Genomic DNA, 25913 nt, shown 5'->3' with positions numbered 1-25913 from the left:
ACGCCGCACTCAGCAATATTCCAGCTATATGACGCCGTTCTGTAAATAATCGATTCTGGACGACACAATCCAGTGATTGATATCATGAGCATCGATCCATCCAAGTAGAATACGATGACATGCTTCAACCAAGTCAGCGAGCATGACCACCCGATTCCGTTTGTTGCCTCTTACGACAAGCATAGTTGCCTTTTATGGTAAGCATGGGTCGCTGAAGACCTATTCTACCCCGTATCTTCACCGTGTTACCACTTAATTGTTAATGAAACCAACAGACATGGGATCTGTACTGACACACCAAGGATCATAATTGGGCTGAATCTGGGATTTGTATCCTGATAAGCAGATTCTGGCACAACTAAGGGAGGCAACCCTGTAAAGTTAATTTCAATGCCTTATGCCACTGGCTCCCCGTGCCAAGGTAACCTTGACCCTTGTTGATGTGACTTTTATTCTTCCTTACCTGCCAATATGACAATACCCTTCTGTAGCACTTCTAGGATTTTCGTGGCTTCAATTTCTCTTCCTGCAACAGAAAGGATAGGAACTATAATATCATTACCGTCAGTCTGCACCATTCCAGGCAAGCTTAAAGATGAATATGTACTAATTAATGAGGTAAAATTGAGCTCAGCAAACAGAATTATCTTAATATTTCAATTTCAATATATATGTTTTTCTCGACAGCTTTCTTTACAATCAAAAACTTTGGAAAAACACTTGTTTGACACATAATTTTAATGTTCTATCAGCAAAGCATGACAAAAAAATGACTTTCGTGACCAGAAGAAATCATCATCACCACTATCAGGTCTAAGAAATATACTATGGGAAACAAATTCCCTACCAATTTCACTGTACATATTATAACTATCATGTTTTAAAAAACAAAATTTAAACAATCCATTGTTATTTATGTATAAATTAATTACCATGTAAGGTGGGTGAGGTGAAATGGGGTTTAACGTCACATCCAACATTATTGCACTTATATAGCGACGTGCATGCACGTGTGTGTGTGTTTGCTTGTAGTAGTCCGGACTGATGCTGATTTATAGTGCTAGCACACTGAAAAACCATGCTGCAGTTTAACATGAATTCCCCACTCAGACACAGTATACTGACTCCGAGCCGACCAGTCCTTGTTTTAGCCCCTTAATGCCGAGCGCCAGAGAGGGTAACAACAAGTACCATCTTTTAAGGTCTTTTGGTATGACGCGGCCAGGGATCGAACCCCTGACCTTCCGCTCTTCGGGCGGACGCTCTACCACTAGACCACGGAGACAGTCAATTACCATGTAAACAGTGACTAGATGATTATATCCGCTTCTATCATTCTTCATAATAGTAAAAGTAAAACCATCATAATCATGTTTAATGTAAAATAATACAGTAAGGTGTGGTGAAATGGAGTGAATCGCATTCAAGATTAGTGCACTTGTACAGCTACATGCATGTATGCTGGTTTTATAGCGCTAGCCTGCTAAGGTACAATGCTTCAGTTTAACATGATGCCCCACTCATACACATTACACCAACCCCGAGCCAACCAGTCCTTGTTTTATCCCCTTCATGCCAAGTGTTAGGCAGGGTAACAACAAGTACCATGTTTTTACATCATTTAGAATGACATGGGCAGAATACTGAACTACTGACCTCCCGCTCTCGGGGCAGATACTCTAATCACTAGACCACGGAGGCGGTCAAATAATAAACAATGATTACCGTATTCAACGTAATAAGCGCCCAGCTCTAATAAGCGATATTTGCTAATATATTTGCCAAAGAACAATCCTAATTAGCACCCCTTCCGATTGATCTATGTACACAAGACTTATTTATTCGCTTATAATAAGCACTCATGTGTTATATGCACACTTAATTATGGGCAATTAAATTCTGGAAAAATATATCTGTCGTACATAAACATTTCAAGCTGTCAGCATAAACCACTAAATTTATCTTTTTTTTCTCTGAAATAATATTCTAATAAGAGCCCCCTATTTCTAATTTTGAGAGCGCCCTGGGCGCTTATTACGTCGAATATGGTATGTGAAAAATATTTTCATCATGACTGACATCATGTCTTATCAACAAAATTACTGACCTCCCACCAGGTACCCATATATACTGCTTCCTGTGCTCTGTCGGGCCAGGCTGTTCCGGGACGCTCGCACGCTGTCCGCTCGGGACCTGCGCCGGTCACTCTGGATGGACGGATTGGGGGACGGAGGGACATCTGACCGGTAGTTGGCCATACCTCACCTGGTCGGAGAAACAGAAGCGTGTAAACAGCATGGCAACAGGTCTGGGTATTAGTCGATTAGCATTGTAAGTCATAGAATAAGGTTTCATTGTACATAACCTCATTAAGTAAGGATAAGAACAGTGCCGTTGCCAGCCGGGGGGGCAGTTGCCCCCCCTGAATTTTTTATAGAAAATATTTTTCCTTGTGAAATTAAACTTGAACTTGATACTTGTACAAATATATGGATGAACAGCTTCTTTATTACAATTAGGAGTGACGTTTCGTTGTAGATTCTTACACCAATATCAAGTAAGTGATGTACAGTCTAACGGAGACGTATATATTCTGGTATGAGGAAGTGTTTATACTGGATGGTGTAGCTGTACTGGTGGTGTTGTACTCTGAGGCCTCACAGTATTGCTACATTTTGTATGAAATTGATTATATTTCTATATCACTACAAGTTTACAATTTTATGTCACCAAAAAAATAAAATTGTGTATAGTTCAAATATGGATGATGGGTGAGTATTGTTATATGCCACTTTTAGCAATATTCCAGCAACATCACGGCAAGGACACCAGAATAACATAACATTTACCATTTTCAATCTGAATCATTCAATAAAGAAATCAATTTTGCAAAAGGAATTACAATGAATAACGATAATATACTGAAATATGTTGTAATCACAACAGTACAAAAGGTACTAAATAGTGACATAGATAAATATACATGATGACAACAGTATAAATAATTAAGATCCTTAAAGTGTTCTTACACCATCCTACATCATGTTTGCTTTACTGTCTGAAAAAAACAACTAAGAGGTATGTGTACTTCATTACATAGTTCTCTTGTCATTGTCCTGACAATATGAGTACCGTAATTGACGTAATAAGCACCAAGGCGCTCTTAACATTAGAACTAGGGGGATCTTATTAGAAAATAATTTTGGTGAGAAAAAAACCCCAGAGTTGAAAGATTGTTAATTTTGTAGTTTATGCTGACAGCCTGAAATGATATAAATCAAAAGTATGTGCTTATCATACACGACAGATATATTTTCCAGAGATTAATTGCTCATAATTAAAGGGGCATATAATACATGAGTGCGTATTATACATGAATAAATAAGTCTTGTGAACATTGATCAATTGGAAGGGGTGCTAACTGTGATTGTTCACTAGCCAATATATTAGCATATAGAGCAGTGTGCTTATTACGTCGAATACGGTATGTGTTAAAAAAAAACACCCAAAACAATAAAAACACATGGAAGATAATGACAGCAGCATGGCCCCCCCAACCCCCAGAAACAAATACAGGCCTGTTAGCATGGTTAGAAAGAACAAACTGTACAAATGTACATCTGATTTGTACATGTTGTATATATGAACTTTTTCTTGAACAGCAAGTCTAGGAACTAAATTAGATATTGAAACAGCTTCCTCCTGCTGTTGTTGTCATAGATGCTTGAGGATAACTCCTGCGCCGTGTGAGTTATATAACATAGAGGTATCATCCATGACTCATACATATGGGAGTAACGTATTTTGTGGACTTTTACCATGTGTTGGCAATTCTAAAGGAATGTGGACACATATTTAACATGTCTCGAGTATGTGCACTATATGTGCGTGTATACTCCCCAGGGTGCTGAGAATATAAAATCGTGTGCACACTGATCCACTGACCTAGGTCATGATATTTTGTTTGTTTGTTGACAACCGATGTGCCTCTGATGTCTTACAATACAGTGTATTATCCCCAGCAGTCTTTAGATTTTTGCGTGTATGTTTGTTGTTTGACGCCGCACTCAGCAATATTCCAGCTATGTAACGGCGGTCTGTAAATATTCGAGTCTGGACCAGACAGTCCAATGATTGACATCATGAGCATCGATCAATGCAATTTGGATTTGATGACATGCATGGGTCCATTGAGGTCAATCTTTTGTATACTGGGGTAAAACACTGTCCCACCTCAACTTTTCTTTCTTTACCATGTTTACCCTTGAAACTCTTGTATTTCAGTAATGATAATTACACATAATCAATATCATTATAATTGTGTTAACACAAACACAAACATTCAAAACAAAAACATATAAAAATTGTGAATTAAACTGATTAGATTTTTAAAATCTTAATTTTATTTAAAAAAATGCTAATGACAATTACAAGCCCTATCTTGCATCTAAGTTTGAGGTTTGAGTCTGACTCAACCTTTCTTTCTTTACCCTTGAAAACTCTTGTACTTCAGTAATGGTAATTGAACATAACCAATAATATAATCATAGTGTTAGTGAAGAACACAAACATTCAAGTAAAAACATATAAAATTTGAAAAATTAAATAGATTAAATTTTAATCTTAAAAGTGCTTATGACATTTACAAGTCCAATCTAATTTAACAGTCTTGAGGTCTGAATTTGAGTTAAAAAAGCAGAAAATAATAAATAAGAGAAAATGTAAAGTTATTTTAAATAATAAAAATCTGATAACAGTCAGTCACCCCCAAATGATTCTAATATATATCTGTTCAATACATTGCATGCTTTACATATCTGTTTTCTAAAGCATGACACCACTGTCACAGAGCTGGAATATTGCTGAGTACTGCGTAAAACAACAAACCAATTAAAGCAAGACATTTTTAACACAGTGATGCAAATTGAAAGCATGGCAATGCATTCTCCAGTGTCAGAACTGTGTCTGTGCTTCAGTATGTGCATTACAATCTGTGTAACCCTTGTTTGGATATCCTAGATACATATATGTCAAATTTACAAAACATTTGAACTATGAAGCTCCGACTAAACATGGCTGGCATGCACAGGGTCATTGAGGCTGGGCTAGGTGGTGCTAGGGTTACATGGGAAACACGCACCTCCCATTTCAGTGTGAGAAAATACATCCTCATCTGAAATGTTTCCCTATCTGTCCATTAAAGACAAACAAACCTTGAGTATTTACATGATTCATAAATCTAGTGCTGAATGTCAAGCATCCTGTAGTATGTTGGTGTGTTGGTTTGTTGTTTAACGCCGCACTCAGCAATATTCCAGCTATATGATGGCAGTCTGTAAATAATCGAGTAAATTAATCCAGGGATTAATATCATGAGCATCGATCCACACAATTGACATGCATCAACCAAGTCAGGGAGGTGACCACCCAATCCTATTAGTCGCCTCTAACGACAAGCACAGTCACCTTTTACGGCAAGCATGGGTTGCTGAAAACCTATTCTTCCCCGAATTGATGTAGGACCTCTGCATAAAAATCAAACGCTTGTGTTAAACAGAATGTTTGTATATTGTGAAAAGTTGCATTTCATCTGTAGGGCAGTCTGTGTAAACATATGAATAATCAAGTCTGGACCAGACAATCTGGTGACTGATATTATAGTGCAACGATCCCCTTCATCAGGGTGTGTTGATACCCAACAAACAAATCAGTGACACAACCACCGGAGTGAGTGAGTATGGTTTTACGCCGCTTTTAGCAATATTCCAGCATTATCACCGCGGGGAACACAAGAAATGGGCTTCACATACTGTACCCATGTCAGTAATCAAATCCGGGTCTGCAGCTTTCCTCCCACATTAAGCTGACACGCCGTGATATAACTGGAATACTGTTAAAATCGGCGTTAAACCCAACTAACTCACTCACTCATGTATTACATAGGGCGGGGATGAGTCCAAATTTACTACCCGGGTACCCAACCCCCTATTACCCACCCAACCCAAGTACCCGAGTTACCCATCCCAGCCCTAGTAGTACAGTAATGTTGAAGTGTAAATATACTTGTCCCAGTACACAGTCACTATTCAGTGAAAATATATATCGTATGATGGGTAAACTATCAGATAATCTTTTATAGTTTTAAATTTCTAGCAAAGTATGTGGTGCAGCCACATTATCTTTTGCGCAGTCAGTTGTCAACCACAGCCGGCACTTGGTGCCGTGAAGAAAAAAACAAAATCACATCGTCAACAGGCCAAACATTTTATCTAATGGCTTAGATAATTTCCCATGATCAATAAATTATCATGGGTAGGGCAAAACACAAATATATTGTGCTTACTGGTATATGATTATATCATTAATTAGCTTAATTAAAGTTGATTTTTAGCAAAAATCTGTGAACAATACAAAAGCATGGTCAATACTGTTTTTGTACATGTCGTAGCTAGGTGTTCGCATTCTTCCAAATATAGCAATATTGACGACTGACACAGCATCCACACAATGTCCCAAGTCATCCTGCGACCGTACTGCTTGTAGCATGTTGCAGGCCAAACTGCGTCAATATCATTTATAGACACGATTGACATACACAAAATAGTGTGTTGACACACACATATTGATTCCCAGAACCACATATGTTGCCTTCAAGCGTTCCCATTAAATCAACACTCCACATAAATAATATAAATATCTTCTCTCCCTTTACCAAATATACACATGATAAACATGATAAAGGACACATAGCCTTTCCACAGCGGCATTTTTTGCAGTGCTTGAAGAGTGTCTTTGAAAGACAAGTAAAAGAGTTATCTCCCTTTCTATATCATAATCTTTACACACATTTCTCTCGCTTTTTTCTTTGTGTAATTTCGGGTCAATGGCTACATAAGAAAAGTAATAAAATAAAACACCTTTGACCATGATGAATGTAAACTATCATGATTATTTAGTTTATCACATCCGAGACCACACAACTCGAATCACCCTTGCAACTACTGGCCGGTATGGACTGACAGTATTAAACTAGATAGGAGTTTGCCATGTCCTGATTTCAAAGCCAAAACAATCATCCTCATTTTAAGAGTAAAGTTTACTGAAAAACACATCAATGAACCAAAAGTTCAAAAGAGAAATGTCTTGTTGTAAGTAAGTGAGTGAATATGGTGTGACACCACTTCATAAAAATTCCAGCAATTTTTAACTCACCCGAAATGGGCTTCACACATTGTACCCTTTTGAGGAATTGAACCCAGGCCTTTGGTATGGTAAGCAAACGCTTTTATAACTTTGCAGCCCTATCGCCCTGAAATATCTTGTAATGTCCATTTAGATGTTCATAAAATTGTGAAAAACAGATTAATACCACGTTTACCTTGCTTAAACCTAAACTGAACAAAAAATTAGGGATCTTAAATATTTTGGGGGATATTTTTTTGCAAACATTTTTTTATTGTAACAATGAAGAAATAAGATAACCATGAAAAGATGTCACATTCTTCTGAAACACCATCCAGGTGTGTGACCAATGATCCTTGTCCACCTACAACACATACTTGTTGTAAGGTCTCACAGATTGCCTTAACATAGCTCAGCACAAGCCCTGAACTGGGTAGGACAGCTAAATCATCAATTGGAGCCCTGCCCTGCATTCTGCATTCCGCACCAGCCATGCAAATACTGCATGACCACACACCATGATGGCTGCATCATGTGCACCTGCACAACACAGAGCAGCAGTCTCAAGGACACTGCACACTCTGGAGGAGCATCTGGACACTGAGTGTAAAGGACCAATAATATCAGTGTTTGAACTACCCTCCAGCCCGACTCTCTGACATGGTCCATTTCACTGGGTTTATTTTTCCTTATATTAAGAGTGCCAACAATTTTAACAAAAATATCATGTAGGAATGTTTATTATAAACCTACTACACAAGCAAACTGGGCACTTACAATATGAACCAATGAATACACATGGAATTTAGAAACTGAAAATAGAGTCATCAATGAAGAGGCGGGGTCATTTTAACTTACAACTGATTCTATCTACGTCATTGTAAAATGGCCAAGGTATTTCTTGTTGTTGGTATACCTTCTAATCTTTGTGAGTGTCCTGTGGCACATTGGAATAAAATGCATTTCTATCCCTGGATCATAATCATGATAATATTCAATATTCCGTCATCAATATTACAGTAATCATGATAATATTCAATATTCCCTCATCAATATTACGATAATCATGATAACATTCAATATTCCCTCATCAATATTACTATAATCATGATAATATTCAATATTCCCTTATCAATATTACCATTATCATGATAATATTCAATATTCCCTCATCGATATTACCAAAATCAAGATAATATTCAATATTCTAGGATCAATAGAGCCATAAACAAAACAAAATATATTTAACAAATATTGTCATGCATGCATCTTTTAAGCACATTAAAGGTTTCAAATTTGTGGACAACATTTTCAATATTAAAGACAGATTATCTTCTTGATGGTGTCCTTCCTTCCGTCAATGTCAAATAAATTGAGTAAAGAATTGCAGCATGTGTGGAGATTTAACAAGCAATTTCAACTCTAGGGGATATTTAAAGGCCATCCTTAGATGTCTTGAAACAAAATTAAACAAGATTGTGAGAAATGAACATCCTTCATCATGTTCATGGCAACCTTATTGGATTGATCAACATCCGCATTAACACGATGAGATTAACCGTAGATAATACACTGCACTATCACACATAAACAAATACATCAGTGTTCTGGAAGTGTTGATTGTCTGAGGCTAGTGTTACAGGGCACTGTGACCGAACTACGCCGAGATACTCTACTTCAGGTACTCGAGGTCACAGTGACCCAAGTTAGCACACAGGAATACTTAGTTGCTACAGGTTCAAACCTTATCTTAGTCACCTCATGCCTTGACCTTCTTGGCCATTAGACATTAACCAATCTCATTAAAATCAGATATTAGTTCTCACTACTGCCAGCAAGCAGTAACATCTGATTTTAATGAAGCCTGATGATACACTTTCTTCTTCATTCTTTAAACCCACAACATTTAAAACATTTTATGATGATTGATGTAGAGACACTAAAAATGCCAACAAGTTTCTAAACAAGTCAAATTAGGCATAATACAGTTCAATATAATATGGTAAAAGAACATCAGTCATGTCAACAGAAAACATTTTTCTTGTTTTTAATAATATTTACTTGAGCAGGGTGTGATTCTTTAACCATTTTACCATAAAATAACAGTAATGTTCACAAATGCTGATTAGTCTAGTCTGGGGTGTTTATAGCTGCCGTTAAGTCAAATTTAATTTCAAGTTAAGAAATGTATTTTGATCATGTTGATAAAATCAGGCTTGGTATACATGGTATTTGCTAGAAAAATTGATTCTGACAAAATACATTTTTTTTGTCCATTCAGTAGAAATAATGTTCATACAATATGTACATATCATACAGTCAGGTCCCGGTGGTAAATTTGATTCTGGGAAGAGAAAAACAGTAAATAGATAGATAATAACATCAACAAAAGGAATTACCTACTACCTGTCTATTATGTCTGTGGGAGTTCTGGAGAAACTGTACTAGCAGTGGTTAAAATCATCTAAGCATCTGATATTTCCGAACATTCTGCACAAAAGCCTCAATGTCTTACATCTACATGAAAATGTGTTCTTAGAAGTCATGCATGGGGGACTGACTGAAAAGATCAGTTGTGTCTTTTACTCTCTTTTTTTACTGGCAGGCCAATAAAATAGAGAAAAAACATTTTTTATGTGTAGATCTCCCCTTTGAACATGTTGAAATTAATTATCCTGTAGAGGTAGAAGTTCCAGTTGCTGTCAATCCCGCACACAGCAATATTCCAGCTACATGACAGCTGTATGACAACGGTCTGTAAATAATTGAGTCTGGGCCAGACAATCCAGTGATTGATTAGATTAGAGTACGATGACGCTCTATCAACCAAGTCACCAAGCCTGACTCACTCGATCCATTTGGTTGACTCTTACGACAAATACAGGTTGCTATGGAACAATTCTAGCATGGAATCCTCACAGAGTTTATATCAACAAAAAAACTATAACATTGTATAACCAAAGCTGTACATTAAATAATGTATTAAATAAAAGACAGTTATTTTATTTTTTTCTAATTGAAGTGATTGTTTATAAATAAAACTGACAAAAACATTTCCATGATTTATATAATCATAAGAAATCTCTGCTAAAAGCAGAGTCCATTGTATGATAAGGTCGACATCAAATCACGTGTTTATGAATCATTATCAAATATTTATGATACAAGCTTTTGGCAAAAAAGGGAGAGAATCCTGCCTCATGGAATATATACGCTGGGTGAATCAACCTAGAGTGCAAACAATTTCAAAGTCTTATATGAAAGGTTTTTCCAGTTTCACTCAACCAAATCTCATAAATCCTACTGTATATTTATGGATGTATATAATCTATCTACCATGAAAAGGGCTCTCTTTCTTCTTAAAAAACACACCATTCAGCAATAAACATGCAACAAAGCAACATACGGCTCAGTCAGTCGGAATATCAACTGTGGCTTTTCAAGTGATCTCAGGCATGGCATTTACAACCAGTTATTACATGTGTGTCAATGTGTTATGGTATTTCTAACACACCTCATTGTAGTCAATGGTAGTTGCTCGTGTCTCTGTTTCCAGTGTCTCGGTGTCTCATGTGTCTCCTGTTTGCAGTACACATTCTTATCACAGAGGACTTGTTCAAGTTAACAGATATTGTTTCCAACTTGAAACCAATCGTCTTTGTTCCACAAGTCATATGACATTTTTTGAAGATTGAAATCAGAAACATCACTGAGCATGCTGAGTATAGCTTATCTGTAGATTAAGTTCAGATACTGGAGATAGTACATTCAGAATTTTCAGTGGCCTTTGTATAGGTGCCAAGGTTACTGGAGAATTTTTGATAAGGATGAATACCGTTACATAGCATGCTCAACCAAGCTATAGTTTGGGTTTTGAATCCATTGTATGATTCTTACTATATCATAAGTATGTGTACATGATTCAACATCTAATGGCAATGATACCAGGTGTTTGCAAAAAGGTGAGTGTATGTTGCCCCACCGTTGACACCATCACAAACACATGCAAAAGCAAGTCAACAAGGAAACATGTGGTACAAGTCACTGATGCACCAAATTTGGAAATGTCCTCCACATGTCTACTATAAAATTGGTTGGTTGGTTGGTTTGTTGTCTTACGTCGCACTCTGCAATATTCCAGCTTTAAGACGGCAGTCTGGAAATAATCGAGTCTGGACCAGACAATCCAGTGATTGATATCATGAGCATTGATCCATGCAATTGGGATTGATGACATGCTTCAACCAAGTCAACGAGCCTGACCCCCCTTTCCCGTTAGTCGCCTCTTACGACAAGCACAGTCGCCCGTCTGCTATAAAACATTTTAAAAGTTTTACAAAGACCTTGAACATGTCAATGACATAACCCTGATCAAAGTCATATGACACTCTTTAAAATATTCATAGAAAGAGCATGCTTGATTGTACCCTCAAAAGCTGTGAAATGTAGACACCCAACGCTGGAGGTGCAGGAATACTGCTTGACTATGACATGATAAAGGGGAAGTTGACTATTAGAAAGTTGAAGTCATCCATCTTGTCAAACCATCTTGTGGATAGTTGTTATTTCTTTGACATTTAGTCATAATCTGATCAAGACTACAACACCAGATTCTCTGACAATTCTTCAGCTACCAGTCAATCTTCACCTGTGTAAAATGTGACAACAGTTTGTTCCTCCATAACAACTCCAACAAAATATTCCCCATATTATAAATACAGAATATTCTTCAAAAATTAAAAAAACAAATGCATTCATAGAATACTGATTCCTCAACATAACTTCTTGGATACATCAAGATTACAAAAATCATATATGATTCATGATTCAATCATGCCCAAAGAAGGACTGAATCGTGGGTGTTTTATATTCTACAGCCCGTCATGACCTTTGACATACACCACATAATTCAGTCACCTGAAGCTCCTCAGGTTACAGCCGACCCATTTTCCATAAAATCAGAAGCGGAAACTGTCATCGAATATCCTTTTCCTAATACAGTCACAAAACGTTGTCATGAATCCGTCCTTTGTATGCTTGTTCAGTTGGCTTGGCAAGCCAATGGGGTTGTGAATTCAGCACATTTCAGTGTTTTACACCTGATTATTGGCACATTGGGACATAATGACGCGTACACACAAATGTGTCGGCCATTCAACAGTGTTAGTGTCCTAGTTTCTACCTGATGGATGCTCTTCTTTAGATTTAATCAGTTCAGGAGGCTTTAGTGATCATTTTGCAGTCATGACGCCGTACATGGTTTGCAAAAAAAATGAAATGACTGCAGGGTTTAACCAGTGATATCACCATCATCAGGTCTAGTTGAGGTGTTTGACAAGAGATCCAGGTAGATGACTGCAGATATATGACAACATATTTCATGATATATAGGCTTATTTCCCCAGGGCAAGTATTCCAAGTTGTTAAACCAGGCAAATTTCTTGTTATCAGAGTAGGCAAGTAACTTTTCTCAATATATGCTATAATAAACTTTGAATATATATATATTATAGTTTAATACCACAGCATTTAATTCTTGGCAGATACTTCACTTTACCACTAGGTGAAACCCTTGAGCATGGGTATGGTGGTGACAAGCCTAGAAACAAAATCGGGGTGATCCAGGATTCGAACCCACAAGCTAGGTTTCTGGTGAGCAAAAAGGGACACAACTCTGCAGAGTAAATCGTGGCATCTTAGACGATCTGTGTCCCACCATGCCCACAAAGCTTAGAAAATATGTGGCAATTATTAACAAAACAAATATTGTAGTTTCCAGCAACAAGTTAAAAGACAGCAACACAGTAATGAACAGATAGACAAAACTGCGGATTCAGAAGCTTTGACTCTGTATATCCCTTATCAATAAATGTATTAGCAATGTCGGCAGTTTCATTTGGTCCTTAAGTCGTCATTATCAAGTGGGTCTCCAACATGTCTATGTCAAAGGTGACAGCATCGGAGGGGGGATAGTACTTTCAATGGGTCTGTATTAGCATGGATCACTGACTGGTGTGTAGGGTCTGCCCTTCAATCATACGCCAGGACAGACATGACAGAGGAAAGGTCTAGGCTTAATCTGCAGCATGTACAAACAGCTTATAGCTGTAGGTTGTGTAACCTCTCCGACATCAGATAGCTGGACACAGTTCTCTTTGTGGTCCTGTTATCTTGAATTGTTAAAAGCATTGCTACAGTGTTTTGATGTTTACACAAGCTGCTATTGTTATTGGAGTTGAACAGTGTTGCTGGGGTTTAGTCATGTGTTATTTTGAATAAATGTTGAACAGTGATGCAGGGTTTTAGTGATCTGTTATTGTGAACAGATGTTGAACAGTGTTGCAGGGGTTTAGTGATCTGTTATTTTGAATAGATGTTGAACAGTGTTGCAGGGGTTAAGTGATCTGTTTTTGTGAATAGATGTTGAACAGTGTTGCAGGGGTTTAGTGATGTGTTATTGTGAACAAATGTTGAACAGTGATGAGGGGTTTAGTGATGTGTTATTGTGAACAGCAGTACTTTTAAGGTGGGGGTGGTGTCAAGTGAAACCAATAATTCATAACAAGCCTTATATTAACACAATTACCTTTGACCAATGTAGTAGGAGACATTAACGACCCATGCATAGCAAGACAAACTAACACCAATAAAAATCACTAACCTTGAAATTGAATATTTGATTGAAATAAAACCTCAAACCTCAAACATAATCATGATAATACTGGGATAGTGTCATTTATATACTGAACAAAAAAAAATATAGAGATCATGAATATTCGTGACCCCTAACTTTTTTGCTCAGTATATATTTCCACTTAATGATCTATCACAGACATGAATTACAGCAATCAACCATCTTTAAAGAAGGAAGCTTTTGGTTGGTTTGTTGGTTAACACAGTAGTCAACAAAATTCCAGCTATATGAAAGTGGTCTGTAAATAATTGAGTCTGGACCAGACAATCAAGCGATTGACATCATGAGCATCAATCCAGGCAATTGGGATACGATAACATGCATTAACGAAGTCAGCGAGCCTGACAACCCGATCCCGATCTCTTAGGACAAGCACAGTTGCCTTTTACGGCAAGCATGGGTTGCTGAAGACCTATTCTACCCCTTCATGGGTCAGAAAGCTAGTGGGCAGAGACTGTCTGATGTATGAAGAAGCTGAAAAGTAGGATAACTGGTGTATTACCTATGTGGCAGATCAGTTGACATGATATTTCAGCAATGGACATGTAGTAAGCTGCATAGTGGTGAATGTCAACATGTCGTAGTGACACGCTGCTACTGAAACCCAATGCTCCAGGAATGTAGGCAGGAGGTGTAATGGCGATCTCCTCATTGTTTCAACACATTGTTATCTTGTTGCTTTCTAAAATTCCACTTCCGAACATTGGCATTTAACATAAAATATTTATCATCATGATCATTTACATAAACCTTGAAACAAAGTTTAAATGTGGTTATGATATGAAAGTGTTCCTTTTAAAAATCTAATTTGTTTCATTGTGTGGATTGAACATGTGCTTCTATTTAAAGAATATTAAGTTACCCTCAAATCAACCCGATACCATTCACCTGTAATCATGGTAATATATTTTGGTTATTTTGTTTCCTGCTTCTAAAAGATAATGTACATAGCAAGGCATAAGTTAGTCTGGCCTAATTCATTACTGTTCAGGCTGCACGAAAAATATTTGTTTATTAAAAGAATGAGTGAGTATGGTTTTACACCACTTTTAGCAATATTCCAAAAATGGGCCCACATATTGTGCCCATGTGGGAAATGAACCCAGGTCTTTGGCATGACAATGAATGCTTTAACCACTAGGCTACCCCATCTCCCATATTGGAATAGCGAGTGAGTGAGTGAGTGAGTGAGTGAGTGAGTGAGTGAGTGAGTGAGTGAGTATGGTTTTACACTGCTTTTAGCAATATTCCAGCAATATCACGGCGGGGAACACCAGTAATGGGTTTCACACATTGTAACCATGTCGGGAATCAAACCTGGGTCTTTGGTGTGACAAGCAAATGCTTTAACCAATAGGCTACCCGACCACCCCGAAAAATGAAGTAAAGAGGAATAAACACTTTTTATTCCACAAACATCCCCACCCCACCCCTTGTGCATTCCCCACCCCCACACCCATCACATCCCAAAGAATACCCACAAACACAACTGAGCACCAACTGACTCAGCTCTTTAATACATCATCAGTTCCCAACCAGGAATAAAAGTCTGCAACATTTGATATGACATTGTGAACTTTGAAAAATATGTTTTATTCATTAGCAAAAAAAAATTACTGAACCAAGAAACATTTCCTTTTGTTCATCCATTTAATATTTAAATACTTGAAAGATTTCTTATGAGAATGATGACCATGATGACACAGAAATAAGTGTCAAGGTCAAAAACAGAAAATTCACTAAATGTAAACATTGCTAAACCAGCTTATGCTAAACAGGTGAACTTTGACCACATCACGTGTCTAGTTTGTAACCTTTAAAAACTAGCTCTTTAAACTTGTTCAAAACACAGAACAAACACATAACCTTTAAAAAGTATTTCTTTAAAGAAACGAAAGAAGAACCTGGAGAATGTTTGCCATTTCAACCATACCATACATTCTTGTCTATCATGTCTGTGGCATTTCCATAACAACTCTCATCAATGAAATTCTTGTTGTAAAAAAGAAAACCAATTATCACGCAATAGCGAAACCATGTATCTAGAACATTATGAAAATATTACACTTTAGAATATGTTCTGTTTTTAAACAAGTGACATCGTCACTTTCAATCCCAAGTGGTTGCTGCAAATTAACAATCGGTGTTTGTAGCTGTTTAAATTATCAACAGGAAATTGAGAAAGCTCACACCTGTGCACTGTCGAAAATATCAACTTTGAAATAATATTTTAATTGTCTTTTCTTGTATCTGAATTACATAAGAAATCATAAGGGACAAATTCACTTACTATCAACAAGGTGAGGTGCGGTGAAATGGGGTTTAACCTTGCGTACAAGATTATAACACATATAGCAAAATCAGGCATGTGTATCGTCACTATGTGGCTGCGGTACTGCCAATGTGACATTAAATATTCACTCACTCACACACACACACACACTCACACACACACTCACACTCACACACACACGTGCGCGCGCGCGCACACACACACACACACTCACTCACTCACTCACACACACACACGCACACGCGCGCACGCACGCACGCACGCACACTCACTCACTCATTCACTCACTCACTCATGCATGTGTGTGGCTGCTTGTCAGGTCAGGACTAATCCAGATTTTAAAGTGCTAGCCCACAGAGATACCATGCTGCAGTTTAACATTGAATAGTCCACTAAGACCAGTATGGTGACTCCGAGCCAACCAGTCCTTGGATTAGCCGCTTAATGCCGAGCACCAGGAAGGGTATAAAAAAGTACCTCCTTTTAATTTAATGTCCTTTGGTATGACGCGGCCAGGGATCGAACCCCTAACCTTCTACTCTCAGGGCAGACACTCAACCACAAGATCCAACCGTGAAGATCCGGATAGAGAATAGGTCTTCAGCAACCCATGCTTGCTGTAAAAGGCTATGCTTGTCAAAAGAGGCGACTAACAGGGCCGTGTGGTCATGCTCGCTGACTTGGTTGATGCATGTCTCTGTATCCCATTTGCTTAGATTGATGTTCATGATATTAATCACTGGATTGTCTGGTCCAGACTCAATATTTACAGACCACCTTCATATAACTGGAATATTGCTGAGTGTGGCGTTAAACAACAAACAAACAAACCACCGAGGGAGGAAGTCCTACTATAAGTGACAGTGAATTCATAAAAGTAATTCTATTGTACTTTAAAAGAAACTTTCCTGTATAAATGCATTGCAAGTGTTCCATGTAATCTCAATTTCAAATATGTGTCTGTGTCATGATGCACTCACATCAAATTAAAAAATAACAATATGTCACTGTTCTACAGGCCACGACAAACACAAAAAAGAACAAATTATAAAAATATAAAACAGAAGATGTATGTCTGCAAATCAGTTTCTTTAAGTGAAGTGGTTCATCATTTACCTTTCTAACCATGACATGTACAATTGTTGTAATATAAGCCCCCGGGGGTCTATTGTAGCATTGTCTGGTAAGTGTTATTGCTGCTGCAATGAATTAAGAATCATCATCTATTTACCTTGTTTACATGTACATGTTTTGAAAATGTTGAACATAAAATGGTGATGAAATCTCAACCTAAACACTATACAGTTCTGTTGTCTTCATGACATCAGACATCATGTTCAAGGACACTTTAGTTACATATTTATGATCTGACTTCAATATTTGTTGCCTTTATAGACTGTAAACGTGAAACCTGTGTAAATCTGCCCAGTGGATTTACGCAAAGTGTGCACGGCATTGTTTATGTTTATACCTTTATAAATGCAAACAGATATTGAAGTCAATTCTTATAAATAAATATGTCAACAATTATAACCTCACAGACTGCTTATTTAATAATTAACACACACAAAAAACAATGCAAAATGAGCAACATTGTTCAACACAATAATACAACACAAGCCACACCCTTTCAATTACCAAGAAACAGTAGTCTCTTAGAGGCCAAGGTCTAATGGTATTTTTTGGTTTATGGAACTTAGCGCATAAATGCCAAAAATAATTGCTTAGGTAGCCAATCAAATGTCAGGGAACCACTTGCAATATATTTACTTACTCACATACACAAGCAATACAGTAATCCCATAGACAGTAAACATGGCCATACCACCTTCCACATATAACTGTTGATTGGGTGTGTGCTCACACTAGTTATCAGTATCTGGGCTGGCGTGGTGGGAAATATCCAGGATGTGATGAAGAAACTGCAAAACAGCTTGGAGTGTTAGAATGATAGTCAAGGCATTGTTTCCATTCATATACTACTCAAAAGAAGTTAAAGAACACCCAACTATTTCATATGACTTCAGTTAGTCTGTCATGCCCGTAACAGATTAACTATTGTCATTTGAAAAAAATGAGTTCCTTAACTTCTTTTGAGTAGTATATATCAATTATGAGGTATGTGTGTTAAGAGATTTGAAAAGAAGAAAAGACATTGAAGACTATTCTGAAAATTTTGATGTATTTGACATTTGTGAAACTTTAGTCAATGGATCCAGAATAAGAAAAATAAATAATTATTTAACCTATTCCAGAATAGGAAAAATTGCAAGAGTGAGTGAAACATATTTCAGTTATCAGGGAGTATCAGCTGGATGTGGGAGGAAAACCTGAAGTGATGTGGATCTTCAGTGTTTATCATATCTGTGAAATGGGGCAGTGGGGTAGCCTAGTGGTTAATGTCACCCCAAACACCTGGGTTCAATTCCCCACATGGGTACAATTTGTGAAGACCATTTCTAGTGTCTCCCACCATGATATTGCTGCAATATTGTTAGAAGCAGCATAAAACCTAACTAACTCACTCATACTTATAGGTATTGTGCCGAAAAACCAAGAAACACGATCAAGGCAAATCTGGGATTTGAACCCTGGTACTTCTTAGGGATGCACCTCAGACAACTGGCCCACCCATGACCCGTACATTTTGAGTACGAACTCATAAGTTTTCCTACTGTAATCTGCATCATAATCTTTCACTATTTGCCTCATGCATACACGGCAGTCAAAGGCGTAGTCAGTCATAAATCTACCATGTTGATAGTAGCAATACACTAAAGATAGACATGATTGAAGATAAAATTACAACAACCCTTGAACATGTGTGTTTCTTTAGAGCTGTTGGAATATTCACAACAGAAATGACATAATGTAACATGCTTGCAAAACATCAATGCCTCACTGTTTACATAAACATGTTAAGATTGTCAATTAACAACAGGTGCTTGTGTGTGTCAGGTTGATGGACAGTGTCGAAATAGACATGATATTAACATGCTACAGAGCCCAGACACTGCTGTCAGTGTGTTGACTGGGATACTGTGTATATCTACACCACTGGTCTCTCTGATCATATTACACAGAGTAAAACATTAGCCAATATATGTAGCACATCTTGATACAGGATGCCATGACTTTCACATTTTTTGCCAGGTGCAATTATTCTTCAGTTTCATTTCGTCCTTGGGTTAAACAATTGGTTCACAAAATCATTGACAAATTAAATAAACTACAATAAGCCAATTTTACTTTTGAATTTGTTTTGGTTATTTTTTTTCACAGATTGTTAAATGTTTTTATCCATAAATTGTGTCTACTTTGTACATGTTGTAATAATTAATTGATTATGGCCTAAACTGCTCGGATTTCTTACTATTGGTATGTTTGCCACAATCTCGATTTTTGGATAGTTTATCCTGCTAACTGTTCCCTGGAGTAGTGAGTGAGTGAGTGAGTTGGGTTTAATGCCACTTTTAACAGTATTCCAGTAATATCGCGGCGTGTCAGCTTAATGTGGGAGGAAAGCCCGAAGTGATGCAGGTCTCAGACGTTTACCACTACGGTGAAACCCACGAGCACGGGTATGGTGCTGACAAACCTAGAAACATAATCGGGGCGAACCAGGATTCAAACCCACAATCATAGGTTTCAGGCGTGCCCAAGGGATGCAACTCTGCACAGCCAATCGTGGCGCCTTAGACGGCTGGGCCACCCGTGCCCCCCCAGAGTAGTGGTATACTCAGAGATTTAACGTGCGCTTTCCGCATGTAATAAATTACATTTGGCGTATCTCGCACACATTCCCTGCACCTGGACCTGCAGATTCCATGTTATACTGACCCCAGTGGACACAGTATCCTCATGGTCTGGTTACATAACACATTATTCTGACACATCACACGCCACTTACCCCTGCATACTTGTCAATCATATTATGCAATTAACAACTACACAATGGATAGCTGGGAGGTCAGGTGTTGCGATGTTTATTGATGAACTGCATTTGTGATTGATTGCTTTTTATCAATGAGTGAACCACCCTGGTATACAGGTATTTCACGTAAAGCAATTAAGTATGTGAGCAATTCACACTGATGTTTGCTTTTGATTTTGGAGTAATTCAAGCTTGATATATAATTGATTATGACCCAGTGCTTCCTGAATACCAAGTCATTACTCACTAACTGCATAGTTGGAGAATTCTGGCATGCTATGTGATTAATGGGATATGGCAAATAATTTGATATTAAGAAGAAGGCCAACAAAAATGTCCAACTTAGGCAGCAGCAAATTGATTATTTGCTTGTATTGTTTCAATTATAATAATAAAAATCATCCCCAAAATATTTTGAGACAGCATTTTGAGACACAGCATTTTTGGTTTTTATTTTACTCTTGAGAAGGTTTAGGTTCCATCAGCAATATCTAATTTATTTATACTTTTGCAACATGTACATATATAACATGAATATGATAGGCCTATAAACTATGAGGGTATTGCTTGGTACTCTCTAACATTCAAAAGACTGATGAGGCATGTTATCTTATATTGAGGTTGTTAAAGGTAGAGACAGGTAGTTGTAGATTTTAAATATTACATGATTTCGAGCCAGGAGATGATGTAGAAGAGCTATGTAAACTCAACTGCTCGTGTTTGTCTGATAGGTACAATTATGCAACAATTGTGAATCTAAACAGCCCACATTTGCGAAATAGGTAGCCTTAAAGCTGCAATAGTGATATCTAAACAGCCCACATTTGTCAAATAGGCAGTCTTATAGCTGCAATAGTGATATCTAAACAGCCTACATTTGTCAAATAGGCAGTCTTATAGCTGCAATAGTGATATCTGAACAGCACACATTTGTCAAATAGGCAGTCTAAAAGCTGCAATAGTGAAATCTAAACAGCCCACATTTGTCAAATAGGTAGCCTTAAAGCTGCAATAGTGATATCTAAAGAGCACACATTTGTCAAATAGGCAGTCTTATAGCTGCAATAGTGATATCTGAACAGCACACATTTGTCAAATAGGCAGTCTTATAGCTGCAATAGTGATATCTGAACAGCACACATTTGTCAAATAGGCAGCCCTAAAGCTGCAATAGTGATATCTTAACAGCCCACATTTGTCAAAAAGGTAGCCCTAAAGCTCCAATAGTGATATCTAAACAGCCCACATTTGTCAAAAAGGTAGCCCTAAAGCTGCAAAAGTGATATCTAAACAGCCCACATTTGTCAAAATGGTAGCCCTAAAGCTGCAATAGTGAAATCTCAACAACACACATTTGTCAAAAAGGTAGCCCTAAAGCTGCAATAGTGAAATCTCAACAGCACACATTAGTCAAATAGGTAGCCCTAAAGCTGCAATAGTGAAATCTCAACAGCACACATTAGTCAAATAGGTAGCCCTAAAGCTGCAATAGTGAAATCTAAACAGAACACATTTGTCTAATGGGTACCCTGTACTCACAACAGTGAAATCTAAAACAGCTGTAAGCAAATGAATGCTTCGGTTCAGAGCAAGTCAAATACTTTTTAGTGTTATTTGTTAAAATGAAAAGTATTAATGTCATAACGAGTTCTGGTTTTTGTGATACGAATATTACCTTATTCTTATCCAACTTTTGAATACTATGAATAACAGTGCATTCCAAGCTAATTACCTGTGAAATGGCAATATGTGAACTCTATTCACAACAGGTTGAATATTTATAGTAATAGTATTGATTTTATACTTAGAGCACAATGTTCATACAGGCTGCCATTGAAAATGAATACTGCATTACTAGAGGGGTTAAAGGGATTCTTCTGCAAAGACACCATACAGGAATACTGCTAATCTCTATGTGTGCACCCACGTATATTTACTTTCAACAGACAGGATAGTTTCAGGTATTTGCATGGTAGCGGAAGTCGGTTTGTTTGGGTTTTGAAGATGAGCGTTATACAGTTGTGACGAGTCACCAGAAATATGCTGGACATGTTGAATCTATATGATATTCACCTGCGCGTATAAGAAATAGACAAGGGAGGTTTCACTCCTTGATGTCCAGACATGTATATGCTCGTTCCGGTCGAGTGAACTTTATATGGCGATGTACATGGCTCTCCTCTGAAAATAGGTCGAGACGCTTTTGACACGAGATACAGGTCATATTTTAAAAGCGCCAACTGTTTTAACTGTCAAATATAGATACCTCAAGCGTTCATTTAGCCAGGTGTGATATCCAGACAGGTATGTGAGCGCGGGACGGGTCCCCACCCACCCTCTACTCGCAAACGTTTTCAACAACGCAGGACAACTGTCCCAAATTATCCCCATTTCATAGCAAATACACACCTGTTAATATTGCATTTACCTGTTCAGGTGTATATATATCCTTCTCCGCGCGTTCCCTCCTGTAAACACGTTTCACTAATCCATCCGTCCGCTCACAAAGTTACATCCACAACGAAATATGTCCTACACTTGCAATCACATCACCTAGGAAGTTCCAATCTAGAGCCACCGGCTGAGTTATTTTTAGTAACGCCCAGGTATGGGGACTGTCGTTCAATTAATTACATTGTCAATTTACACGTGTATACGTATATCACACATAGGACATTGTTTCCAACGTCATCGTGTGCATATTGAACACCTTTGCAGTGTTATATTTGTAGGTGTAGAATTTGTTGACGACATTTAATTGATGTCGTATTACCGAGGGAGGTTGACAGCTGTTGGAAGAGCCATGTCGCCCGACCACATAGCGGTACTTGAGGAAGAGTTACCGCAACAGCACAGGTAAGGATTCTCCCCCGACGAGCGTCTATCTACCTGGGCAAACAACGCGCGCCTTCGCATAGTCGCACAGCTATGTCTTTCACACAATAAAACAGTGGAAGTCGAGGTATCAGTTCACTTTTGAAAAATGGCAGACACGGAATTTAGCCTGACAAACATTTCGCCTGTTTTTGTCGTTGTTCCTATTTTCGAGCGACAGAAATATCATTCTCACACGGTGCAACCAGTGTCTTCCCTTTTAATGTAAAACTTAACGTCAAATTGGGGTTTTGTGGTCTTTTAGGTCCATTAAAGTATTCAACCAAAGACGGTAAATTTGTCAAAAAGTGTGCCTTGAATGAATGTCAACCAATTTGATCACAATACGTTTCCTAATTCTGACATTGTGGCGTAATCTCGAAAGCTACATGATGACACTTCAGCATATATTATTTAAGAGTATTATAAAAAATAATTTTAAAAAGAGTCCATTCAGAGGCGGGGATAAGTTGTACCAACTGGGGAACCTGGGTCTTCGGCATTACTACCCAACGCTTTAACCACAAGGCTACCCCCACCACTCTTAATTCTAACAGGAAATTAAAAGAACATATATAGACATGTTCATTGAATGTTCAGCGCTGTTGAATTTCATATGAATGTTTATCATTAAAATAACTAGTGGGGTTCGTCATGCTGCAATATGTATTTACCGAATAACCTACCTACCTCAGTAGCCTATGGGAATACGAATCTAATATGTAAAAACAAAGGCTGTCGTCGCCGGGATATCTTCCTGTAGGACTTCAGTCAATCAATCTTTTTTTCTTGATACTGAGGTCATAGGCCTATTGTACATGTACGCAAGGTAGGTCAGGGTACAATTTATACAATGGAATACACATCAATAAACCATGAAAACTGTTGTCATAGCATGACAAATGAACATATTTTCTTTTAACTGTGACCGTATTCTTAGTCTACATTAGTAAGTCAACTTTATACAAGTGGGGATGCTTGCAAAATTATTCACTTAGGAATTGTCTTTTTACATTGCAATGACATGGTGGAACAAGTAAGAGGTGATATTTATATCGATATGATTAAACTACACAGTTGACATATTCTGTCCTCTCTTTGGATTCCACAATTTCTACTAGATTCACTGAGACCTGCATCTAAATCAGGGTCGGAATTACATATATGTCAAACAAATAGTGCCCTCTATTTGTATTTGTGTAATAACCGAATAGAGAAGTATAGGTAATGGGGGTTCTGTCGCAACTCCACTGGAGCCAGATTTATATACCTATACTGCTACTACAGGGGGAATTTTTTATGCCAAAATGCTGATGCGATTTAACGATCGTCATAAGATTTAAATTAACCCCTATTGGAAGTACATGCCTTTTAAAGTCATTGCAAAATCAGTTATTTATTCTCCCTGGAATATCTGGATTTTGTTCAGTCCAAACATAACCGCACCCAGATTAATTAAGTTATTGTTACAACGCACGATGTTAGCTTTACCCTGACGATCGTTGAGTAATTTTGTTTGTTTGTTGTTTAACGCCGCAATAAGCAATATTCCAGGTATATGACGGCGGTCTGTGAGTAATGAGTCTGGACCAGAAAATCCAGTGATTGACATCATGAGCATCGATCCACGCAATTGGGATCGATGACATGCATCAACCAAGTCAGCGAGCCTGACCACCCGATCCCGTTTGTCGCCTCTTACGACAGGCATAGTCGCCACTTACGGCAAGCATGGGTTGTTGAAGACCAATTCTACCCCGGATCTTCACGGGACTCTTGAATTTATCACCCTTAGTAATTTTTGTGCGACTTTTTTTGAGACAATGTCAATCATACACAACGAAATGGATCAAGATAGTTCAGCCATGACACAAAATTAATCACGATTGGGTTTGAATTTTTAAGACTAATTACACTAGACATTTTAGTATATGTGGCCGTTCTGCATATTTCTGAGAACCCCATTACATGAGTAAAATATTATGTATAAAAAGGACACGGACATTTGAGAGGGTTTAGCACACGTGTGTCGTGCCTAGACCAATAAGAGATGCCATGCGACGCATTATAACGGGGATGCATGGAATGTAGCGGGCGAATGTTGTCGCTATGCGTCGAAAATTACTCACACCCATGACATAATCCCAGTTCGTGTTCGCGCGCAGAAGGATCCCCATCAACACCCATCACTCACCTGACAACGTTTTGTCCACCGAAAATGATATTTCTGTATTTCACACTGTGCATGCATTTCCATAAACGTGATTCATGTCACCATGGACGGTAATGAATGTGGCATAAAAAACAATATATTAACAGCAGGTTGAATAAAATTTAAAAAAAGTACATGTAACGACCAAGTTTCAAGGAGGACAAAATTTGTTAATACACCGTGTACTGATAAAATAAAACATAAAATATAGGTTTATTTCTGACACTCAAAATGCAGGTCACGCTTTCAACTACGATTAATATAAACAGTGATTCTTCAAACATTAAACAATATGCTTGGATTTCTGTTTTAAACACATTGTCACTGCTTTCCTTTCTCTAAAAGAAGACGCCGAACAACTGTTATTGGTGTTCTTTTAGATTTTTTTTTACTGTATTTCTGTTACAAATAATTTTTTTTGCAAAAAATCCCACCCAGCCTCAACTGAGAATATCAGATTGTCGGTCCGTTATTCAAAGAAACTGCAGCATTCTAGAAACCCGTTTAAGTCACGCAACTTTGACGTAACAAGCCAATGTCACATGATCCATGGGGCTTGGCCATCAAGTTAACGTACCCCAGGGTGTTAGTTTTAACTTGCGTCACGGGATTATTCAAGAGCTGCAAGATTATCACTCACTCAGACTCTTCTGAATATTTGCAGACCTCTGGAAACCGGTTTCTGCTTTGTGACCAAAATAATAAAAACACAAAAAAAACATTG

At 37.8% G+C, this 25913-nt stretch overlaps 1 protein-coding gene across 1 annotated transcript in view; it reads right to left on the bottom strand.

Moving 5' to 3' along the window:
- The window catches only part of LOC139466012 (SEC14 domain and spectrin repeat-containing protein 1-B-like), a 48152-nt gene extending 25496 nt beyond the window's left edge, over positions 1-22656 (bottom strand). The window contains exons 1-3 of the mRNA XM_071248027.1: positions 22532-22656; positions 2108-2265; positions 464-526 (exon numbers count right to left, since the gene is read on the bottom strand). Of these exons, the coding sequence (XP_071104128.1) occupies positions 464-526; positions 2108-2258 (214 nt within the window). The 5' untranslated portion in view covers positions 2259-2265; positions 22532-22656. The remainder of the gene's footprint in view (positions 1-463; positions 527-2107; positions 2266-22531) is intronic.
- Positions 22657-25913: the final 3257 nt, after the last annotated feature.

The sequence above is a fragment of the Haliotis cracherodii genome, unplaced genomic scaffold (assembly GCF_022045235.1).
Source record: "Haliotis cracherodii isolate W230 unplaced genomic scaffold, xgHalCrac1.p SCAF_18, whole genome shotgun sequence".
In the NCBI taxonomy this organism is placed as follows: Eukaryota; Metazoa; Mollusca; class Gastropoda; order Lepetellida; family Haliotidae; genus Haliotis; species Haliotis cracherodii.
Note: the sequence above shows the minus strand (reverse complement) of the source record. Positions and strands in the feature narration are given on the sequence as shown.